This window comes from Fundulus heteroclitus, chromosome 1 (genome assembly GCF_011125445.2).
Source record: "Fundulus heteroclitus isolate FHET01 chromosome 1, MU-UCD_Fhet_4.1, whole genome shotgun sequence".
In the NCBI taxonomy this organism is placed as follows: Eukaryota; Metazoa; Chordata; class Actinopteri; order Cyprinodontiformes; family Fundulidae; genus Fundulus; species Fundulus heteroclitus.
The window spans coordinates 32,391,473-32,401,764 of NC_046361.1; the positions used below are offsets into that span (position 1 = coordinate 32,391,473).

Sequence of the window (10,292 nt, forward strand, 5' to 3'; positions counted from 1 at the left end):
TGGTCAATAGCTGGATTTTATACACCTAAAGCCATGGAAGTGGTTGCAACACCCAAGGTTAATGATTTGGATGGAGGACCCGATACTTTTAACAATGCACTGTGTATTTAAATTCTGCAATAACACATTTGAATTGTTTTATATTATGTGTATAACTAGAGGTTGTCACATGTATTTGTTGCTGCAATTCCTAGCTCTGGGGGAAGAACAAGAGACGTCTGTGAATAACCTTTTTAATACTTGTATCAGTTAAATTAAAGAGATTGTGTTACTAGTTGATGAATCACGCTTCCAAAAATGAAAACCATTATTGATGAGCTTGAATTAATATATATTTGTTACACAGTGGCCTACATTTGTGTGATTACATTTATTCAATAAATGCAAATTTTATTATGCTTTACCCACTCGTTCCATATTTGTCAAAAATGAGTTTTATTAAAACGACAAAAAGAGTCAACGAAACCTCAGCTCTTAATAAGGTTTTCCCACAGCTTGACACTTTTTAAGCCCAACGGCTGTAAAAGGCATGTTTGCTCTGTCTTATAAAGGATTGTTTTGTGTCCGACTTTGAAGTCACAAAGCCTCACAGCAATGGTTAACTTCTACAAGGCTGTAGGGGTCATCCAGTGAGTGCTGTGTCACAGCAGAAAGCTTTTAATGTTTACACGCAGAATTAGAAAATAGTCAACCGAAATCAACAAAGCAGGACGGATTCAGTCTGAAGAGAAACATCAAACTTGGATAGGAAACTGTTTGAAAGTTTGAACGGCAGTAACCTTTTACAAAAAGGTTTAGATAAAAAAAAAATTGCTTTTTATGGGTTACATTTTAAGTAGTGTACCATTTATGCCTTTCAAATCCCAGCTGTGGGCTTTCTACGTCAAATGTGTCTGTTCTTGCGCACTTATAGGTTTCCTCCCCCAGTCCAAAGATTTACCTGTCAGGTTAATTGGGGATTATAAATTAATCTTCAGCCCTGGGTGTGAGTGGACATGTGTCCTCGATTGTGTTACCTGTTTTAGACTTAGACTTAGACTGAGACTTAGACAACTTTATTTGTCATTTTGTATGCACAGAGTGCGTACAGAATGAAATTTCTTTGCATACAGCTTGTAAAATTGCAATAAAAATTTAATTACAGTATGAGGTGCAGCACTGATTTAAAAGTAAAACAATTGAAATGTAAACAATGCAGGAGAAAGTCACAGTGTACAGGTGAGTATTTTTAAAAGAACCATTTGTATGTACAGAATTTAAAAACTAAGAGTTCGGCAGCATTTGTAATTAGGAGCTTTTCTTGTATATTCAGTTACTTCTGTGCCCTGTGAACTGCGGATATTATACTATCTAAGACAAATAAAGAAATTCAATTCAATTCTGAAGACCAGTAGGCCTTATGGCAACCAGAACCCACCCCTAATGCACTGGATCCCCTTATTTAAGGTTAGGTTTAGAAGTACGGTGTGAATTAGACTTTGGTTATGGTTAGGTTTAGGGATGGAGTTGGGCTGCAGTTACTAAAACGGTAAAATAATACTGGTCACAACTTCCATTAAACTAAAATTTAATGGAAGTCAATACAAAGTCCTAATACAAAGGCTTAAGGACTTGACAATTCTTATCTGGTATTGTATTGCTATAATGATATTTTGGTGGCACATAACTGCAGTAATGGTATAAAAACAGTGCAAAACTGTGAAAATAACAATAGAAAACATCATACATAACATTTATAATATATTCAATAGATTAGAGTGCAGGTCATGTTCTACACTCACCACCAGACTGGCGAGAGATTCACGCGAGACTACATACTGCAAATTCTGTATTTCACCAGTGTAAACAAGCCGTATCCTGGCCAGCCAGATTGATAACATGTAGCACTCTGTTCTGCACAATATCTATCAGGTGTGCTTCTGTCTAATCTGTTTGAGATAAGGAGGGACATTCAGCACCACTCTCCAAGCTGATTGGGCAAAGCGACACCTAGTGCCCACCTACCAAAGGTTGGGATAGCCAATCATGGTATCAAATTAAATCGTAAGCAGCACACGTTATGAGAAACCACGACAAGTTAAGGTCAAGGCACTTCTTCCTGTTCTTCTTTCATGGAATTAATTGTGGATTCTGACAAAACAGATGTGCCATGTTTATAATGGTTCAACTATGGGCATGGCAGCTGTTGCTTTCATTACAGCTCTATGTCCCGCCTTAAACCATAATACTGCAACGTGATTGGCCCGAACTGTTTTTTGTTTAGTCACAAACGGTTGAAGCCGAAGCGGGACAGCATGGATTATCGTGTATTTGTGAATGCACAAATACCATGAGAATTCATGGTTAAACAAGACAGGCAGTAAATGTAAAGCTTTAGTTGCTGCTTGAACAACCTCAAAGCTCAATCGCTGTATCACTTTCTTATCTGTTTTCTGTATATCTAAGCTCCTTCCATGGGTAACTACACTATTTGTTGAAATATTTTACTGATTATTTATTGAGCTGCATGTTTCCAGTCAAACTTATGTAGGGATGAACCTGGACGGAAATTACGTAGTTTACCTTGTGGTTCAGGTATGTTATTTTGTATTTTCCCCAAAGTTGATGCGTTTTACTTTGCCAACGTGTCTCTCTTTCTGTCTGACTCTAACTTCCCATCATATTGCTGTACGGCTCAGGTCTACCTTGATCAGAGCTATGGAGACACATTTGCAGAGAACCACAAGCGAGTCTGCCTGGCCCCATTCACTTCAACCAGATGTAATTGAGACAACTTTATACGATCCAATTTTCTGTTGGGTTTGGATGCTAATTTGGATTTGTTTTCTCAGCCTTCAGGGGGAGGGTTAGACCACATAAATCAGTGGGAAAGGAGTGGACGTCAATGTAAAGTCCATTTTACAACAGAAAAACCTGTATGCATGAGTGACACTGTCCTGTGAACCACTTCTCTGATTCAGGTTAATCAGGAGTTCAAAATGTAGATGGATAAGTTGAGGATGTTTCTGTTCTCTAAGAATCTGTGAATTTTTGAACCCTGCGGTTCCGTCATACAGTTTGAGACATATATAAGTACCACGACTGAAAAACTCGTACAGTGTATGCCCGGCATTAAATTGTTTCATTCCTCACGGTGCAAGTCTGGCAGTTTGCTAAAAGCACTTGGGTAAAATATTTCACATATTTAATCCACTGAGAGAGTAAAGTTCCACCGGGCTCTTTATTCTTGTGATTGGTGAAAGAAACTTTTCTTTTCTTTTTTTTTTTTTTTTGCTTTTAAACAGAGCATTTATTTCCACATAAAAAGTCAGGAGACACATGACGCAACGTTACGTAAGGCCCTGCTTTCTTTTAGTTTAGCTTTTTTTTTTTGCCTAGTTAATTCTAAATTCCCACGTAACAGATTTACACAATCCCTGTCTTGTAGAAGCAAAACGACTACCTTACATGTTGCCATAGTTGTTTATTTACCCAAAACTGTAAGTACAACCAATTTTGAGAAGATCTTGTTCTTACTCATTCAGCAATAGGGCATCAGTTTTTGCATCTAAGGGAAAACAGAACTCATGTTTATTATTATTATTATTTGTATTTCCTAATCAAACAGGATGCCCAGGATATCCTTAGTATGAAGACGTTTGGTTGAGAACAAACCTTTTGGCCCCTTTATTAAAATGTAATTGTTGCAAAAAAGAGCAAAGACTTTTTCCACTCCGCTTTTTCAAACTTCCTGGGTTTATTTTTTTAGCTGCTTCTATTATTTCACTTTGCACTCAGACAACAATTTCTTCCGAGGTCAAAATAATTGCCCGTCATGGTGCTTTGTGCATCCATTTTGCTGGATAACAGTCTGTTGCTAGCATATCTCACAGCCCTTTCTTCTTGAGGAAATCTCTGAAGCTCCATCGGGTTTGTTGGACATGGACCTTCATCCTCAGAACAGTTTCTGTTCGGCAGCTTTGCCGTTCGTTCCTTTGCAGAGCTCAAGTGATTGTCTTTTTTTTATTACAATTCCCCACTTGGTCAAGTCATTCAATAATGTATATTTTTTTTCACTAGAGACATCTCACTAGTTTTTTTTTATTTCATTTCCTACCTCCGTCTGGCTTGTTTTGTGTTTTCTTTTAATGTCTTGATCAGTCTTCTTTTTGACAAAGAAGACTACTGTGATACTTTTGTTTGTCCTTTTCTTTCTCTGTGAGCAACAATGTTTGTTTCTATTCATTCTAAACTTATTGATGTTGGTTTAGAGATGGTGATTTGTCATGTGGCAACTTAAACTCGTAGTGAAGTTCTTATAAGATGTGAAAAGTAGGAGAAAACTTTCAGTTTTTACTAGATTTTTTTTCTTATAGCTTTGATCAATTCAAAGTCATTGCACAACTGTAGTTTCTGCCACTGCGCTGTAAAATTGTCACTTCTTATGGGACTAATATTTAAACGCTTGTATTTGTTTGTTTTTTGTCTTGTGCAAAATAAAATGTTATGGCTAAACATCGAAAATAAAACTAGGAAAAGTGAAGAAGCTGTGTTGAGGATATTTGCTCTGTTTAGCAGCAGTTGGGAAATACCTTTAAAACTATAACATTTTAATTTCCCATGATAGAATAAATGTTCACTTTCATTCATTTGTCCTCAACTGTACAGTGTAGCTGTAGGTAACGTAAAATAGAGTCCAACAAGTCGGTGTAGCCTGAAGAAAATTAGACTCATGACCTCATAATGCTTAATGACAAAACATTTTCTACAATCAACGATGGAAGAAAAAAAAAGTTAAAGGATATTGTGGATATTTTACATCAGCTGTTTACCCAAACCTGATGTCCAGTTACTGGATCAGGTCATTGAGAAAAATGCTCCAAAATAATATTTAGGAAGTAAAAAAGAAAAAGAAATCTTGCTGGTCAGTGATGTCATCACATGTTTAAATCCCCCTGAAACGTGTCACATTGTTTGTCTGTCAGAGAGAGCCACGGGGAGAAGATTTGCTTATTTGTTTCCCACGTGAGAACTCATGAGTCCCACAAACACCAACATGACGCTGACTGTTCAGTTCAGTTCCCCTTTTTTTTACCTCTGAGGGCCAACAACACTTCCCAAAGCTGTTTTGGTCCCGTTCTGCTGCCAGTTAGAGATTAAGTCAGTCATGGAGCATACTGCTGTCTCCCTGAGGTAAGAACATCAAGTAATTATCAGAAATATTGGTCTAACAGGGTTAAAATAATACTCTGTGTTGATGACCTATGACATACTATTATTATTATTATTATGAGTTATGATTACATCAGAATTTGCCTTGTGTCAGGCTGTCATTTTCAAAAAGTCGGTTACTAGTGTGGAGTTTTAAAACCCCACCAAGTCCTAAAGCAAGAAATTATATTTTATACATTTCTTTGAGTCTCTTTTATGAAAAGGTGTGTGTGTATGGGGGGGACGGGAGGATTTATAATGATAGACATTATGTTTTGTTGCAGGTTCACCCTCCTGACTAAGGGATAAAGTGAGAAATTGACTTTAATTGTGAGCCTGTCCAAGTTGATCAGAATCATTTTAACTGAGGCTCAATGAGAGGAAAATAGTTTCCTCAGAAGGAATTTAAATAGTTATTCAAAGTGTCCAGAAGCTGAACAAATCTGAGCTACCTGGTTCAGTAGATGTATTTATAGCTTTGCACAATAGGAAACCAGAGCTCCTTTCAGTGTTTCAACAGGTTATTTGACTTAATAAAAATATAAAAATAGGTTTACGTCTCAGCACGTCTTTCTAACTGGGTTGCTCTTGATCTATTATCTGATTTATTATTTAGTGCTGGTGCCGTTTTATTATGTTATTTCTGATTTGAACCTTTTATGACATGCGCAGACATGGGAGGAGACAATTCAAATGTAGAACATTTTTAAGGTAGGCAGAGGATAAACCAAACTTGGTTTCATTTGCTGATGATGACTAGAAAAAAACACAGAAATGCTTCTCTATAAAACCCAAATCCAGATGAAGCAAATGAACTGGGAGTACAGCAAATATATCTGCAAGGTATCAGAAAAGGGTTTATCTGCTTGAAGATTTCTTCTGTTTTCTTTCATTTGTCTCTCTCAAATATGCTGACAAAGTACCTGACTATATACAAAATGCTGTATCTAGTACTTTGTGTCACTGTGGAGGAATTGTTGTCCATTCCGGTAACTGTTAGTATTTAGGGTAAGCAGCTTGTTTGCAGTCATGCCAAGGCATCTCAACTGAATTTAAATCCAGAATTTGACCAGGCCAAATCCAAAACCGCTCCTTTTTTCCATGCACAATTCAGATTTGGAGATGTTTGTGTGTTTTGGATCAATGTATTAATTCATAACCTTAGTGAGCTAAAAGACTGGCTAAAATAACAGAGAGGTTTTGAATAAAAAACATGTGTAATTTGTAGAAGCATCACTGCAAGTCAAGACACGATACAATCTGCTGGGTTGCCTTAAATAGAAAACTTTACCATTCTGTCTAGATGATTCAATTGATTTGACTTTTTAAAGTACCTTAAGATGACATGTTGTGAATTAATGATATACTATATGAACTGAGTTAAAAACTAAATTGAATTAAGAGCCAGAGATTTAGTTTGGTGTGCTCCTGAAACTGAAAACCATGGTGAGATTAAACAGCTATCTAAGACCCTAGGAAGGAAGGCAGTAGCAGCTTATGGTTGTGGAAAATTATTTGAAGAGGTCTGAAAAGTATCTGTAATCAGCCGTTCCACTGTACATAAAATAGTCTAGCCCAGGTAAGATAAATCACCCAGAAACCAGTTAGCAAGATGTTAAACAAAGTCTCCAGGAAGCCATAAATGTCCTGAATAGAACCTACATGGGAGTGGTGGCCTAGTGGTTAGAGCGTGGTGCTGGCATCCTGGAGAGGCTGCAAATTCCTTGGTTTGAATCCTGTCTCGCCAAGATAGCGCTGCGGGAAGCTGGATGTTCATACCTTCACTGTGTTAGTCATTGTTTGTACTGCCGTTTTTTCCACTTTTCGTTGCGTTCGCCTGTCTGGATCCCTGAGCAAGACTCAGGAAGTCAGGTTAGAGCAGGACACTTAGCCCTGATGGTTAGCCCTTGATCAACAAACCAATTTTTTTGCACAGCCACTGCTTGCTTGCTGGGTAGAAGGCTGAGATGTGGATTTGAAGTTCTTTTAAGATGAACCCAGGACGCTGATTGGCTTTGTGGAGGAGCAGTTCAAAGCTGATTGGCTTGCGTCTCTGATTGGATGAGGTAGGCAATAGAGTTTCTTCAATGGCGTACCGCGCACGTGACTTCACCGACTCAAGAGCAACGCCCCTTTTGCCGCTTAGGTAGGGCATACAGGTAGAGAACGCCCGTAGCAACCAGCTATTACACGCACAACAGAACCAGCGATATGACCGACTTTGCAGCCGATAAACTTTCCCAAGACGATGTTCCAGGTGCACGGATTACTGGTCGCACTATCAAAGAACACACCAACCTTCAGCTCAAACGATGGCTTGAGGTTCGAGGGTTTAAAAAGACTGGAAAACGAACCGAGTTGATGAACGGTAAGCTTTGGGTTTTTTTTCCTGCGCGGCGATCATGGCGTCCGTCCAGGGATCGGTATATGTTTAATGTTTGTCTTATTTGAAATGTTTTTGAGTAAGCTATCCTGGTAGCAGGGTATCATGTTAGCGCCTGCTACCATGATAGCCTATATGCTATCATGGTAGCAGGCGCTTCATTATTAACATGTCGGCCACCAAAATACTCTTACCTTGACTTGATGTCGCTGGAATTGGGTCAGGATGTTCTTCAGTTGGGCCCTTTCCTCCGATAAAATGCTTGCTACATATGTACGTGAATTTGGTAACTTTTTCCGGGTTAAACTGTTGTGTAGGCTGACCGCACCGGTGTACCCAGCGCACACATTTCTCCTTGGCAGTCTTGAAGAAAACATCCTTCATATGTGGCCGATCAGCGTACCTCAAGTCGCTGTTGCACGTTCCATAGCAACAATGTTTAAAAACCATGGTCTTAGATTTGGAAAAAGCAGTCGTTTGCCGAGTAAAACTAAGGGTAACGCACGTCTCTTTTACAGCGACACAGCGGCGGACTATGCAAGCTTGCCCTACTGCGTACCACGTGATGTGACGTTACGTTTCTAAAAATAGCTCGCTCGCGGTACGCCATTGAATTTCCGCTTGAGCTCCATGTTAAATTTATAATGCAGAAAAGTTAATCTACAGTGAATGTTAGTTAAACTGTGGAGCCTGGTGGGTGTTCAGGGCCCTTGTATCAATTTCTGTTCAGGGCGCCCTACAGACTTGGACCGGTTCCGATCACATGTTTGAAACAAGGTTTCTTTCTTCTCCTCAGGAACAAATCAGGACCTCGCAGAAAGGCCCTAAAGCCTCTGCTGTTTTATCTCTGGGATGCTTATTCCAAGCCTGCTCCCTCTGGCAGAGAAACCCTCGCTCTGCTGTCAATCTGCTTCACCTTCGCCGTCATCACAGGTGGACTGCTGCACCGCTGGCTGTCGCAGACTCTAAAATACGAGCAGGTGGCGTCGGTTCAGATCGCCTGCTTCTACAGCGTGACCACGGTCCTGGTGTCCTTCCTGTGCCACCCCCTGCGCTGCGTATTCACCATGATCCTGCCCACCGTGTGCACCAAACAGGGACGCAAACTCCTCACCGCGGCCGCCGTCATGATTCTGGTGTTGAATGTCATCCCGAACATCACGGTGAACGTAGGGGCCGTAGCGCGGATCCTGAAGTGCACCGCCGAGGGTTTTACGAGGACTCTGCTGAACTCGTCCGAACCGTTCAACAGGGCCAAGCGAGACCTTGTCGAGGAGGCCATCAGAGCGCGAAGGGAGGACTTGAGCATCGTCACCAATCTGAGGACTCTGGACCATTTCACGCACGTCAATGTGTCAGAAGTGAAAAGCACGTTTGCTAAAGTTATTGGTCAGATAGAGGTCAACTTCTCACACGCAAGGAACCGGCTGAGAGAATACAAGCTGCTGTTCAACCGGATCCTCGCAGCCCTTTTTGTCGCACTGCTGATCGTTGAATCTGCACGATATCTAAAATCCTATCTGACATCTCTTCGGTTTGATAACGGCTTCGCCCTCCAGCAAAGACCGTCTCCTAAAGGTCATAAACAGCGGACTAAAGATAAAATCAGCGTCCCAGTCTGCAAAATAACAAGCCAGGAATGTACCTCTTCTTTCATATCTCTGGTCATTGTGACGTTATACTTTGCTGCAATAACTCTAATAGTAGTTTTAGATCACGTTGTGTATCATATAGTTCAGATGATTGTGCCGTGGGTGCTGGATTTTCCACAGACAACCGCAGCTATAACCGTCAGTTATAAGGTAAAGGTTATCTTTCTTCAGCTCTTCGTATCTTCCCAGTTCATAATGTTTTCATTTAATGCGCTCTTCTTCTGACTGCAGGTTAACTGGTTCCCTCCTGCTTTCTGTATTATTCCTCGGTCTTGTGTCACACGGGAGCTGATAAACTTCCACAAGGACTACAAGTGGACCTTCAACCCTGAACCGTCACTCTGCGACGTGACAACTTCAGCTCCGAAGCTGGGCGTCAGCGTCCTGCTGGGATGTCTATGGCTGATGAGCTACTTTCTGGTGTTCCTAGAAGTTTACGCCAGGCGGCTGCGCCGGAAGATCTGTGCGTCGTTTTTCAGAGAACAGGAAGAAAGAAGAAGGGCCTATTTGACAAAGAAATTACTTGGAAAACAGAAGAGAAGGAAGGAAACGATTGCTACTGATATTATTAGTAGGTTTAAATGAAATGTGACAACTATGATAGCTTTTTGTTCAAGACAAAACATAAAAACATGTTTTTTGATTGTTTACCTTGTATTGTTGAACCGAAAACTATTTAACCCCAAATGCAATTTAATGTAGACAAATTAAATGCATAAGTACTGTCCATGTTAGATGTTTCTATCACTTTCTACAGTATGTATTTTTGCTTTTTAATAATTTCATATTTACTCTGTTCTTTAATGTCAGAGCCTCCACGGAAGCCACTATAACATGACGAAAAAGTGAAGTACAAGAATATTCTACAAAATGGTAGCCTTTAATTATTATACTGTATTTTAAAAAGCAACTTCTTCCTTTTTTTAAAGCCACTGTTAAATTATGTGTTTGTCTGTTTATAACAGCCACCAAGAAAAAGGCTGGAAAAAGAAAACAGGTTATTTTTACTTTTGTTGCATGAGGCATGTTTCACCCTTTCTTTTTCTTTCACAAAATGACACAGGGTG

General features: G+C 39.8%; 1 protein-coding gene across 1 annotated transcript; it reads left to right on the forward strand.

Annotated features, from left to right (window-relative positions):
- Window positions 1-594: 594 nt before the first annotated feature.
- LOC105935188 (osteoclast stimulatory transmembrane protein) lies at window positions 595-9,970 on the forward strand. The gene is made up of 3 exons (XM_036143866.1): window positions 595-629; window positions 8,370-9,375; window positions 9,457-9,970. Exons 1-3 carry the CDS (start codon window positions 595-597, stop codon window positions 9,808-9,810), a joined length of 1,395 nt encoding a protein of 464 aa, XP_035999759.1. The 3' UTR covers window positions 9,811-9,970.
- The last annotated feature ends 322 nt before the right edge of the window (window positions 9,971-10,292 follow it).

Excerpts from the sequence above, each read along its gene's own strand:
- LOC105935188 (XM_036143866.1), top strand. The coding sequence starts at position 595 with ATGGTTAACTTCTACAAGGCTGTAGGGGTCATCCA. Across the intron at positions 630-8,369 it reads AAGGCTGTAGGGGTCATCCA|GAACAAATCAGGACCTCGCA; the intron begins GTGAGTGCTGTG and ends TCTTCTCCTCAG. Across the intron at positions 9,376-9,456 it reads CTATAACCGTCAGTTATAAG|GTTAACTGGTTCCCTCCTGC; the intron begins GTAAAGGTTATC and ends TTCTGACTGCAG.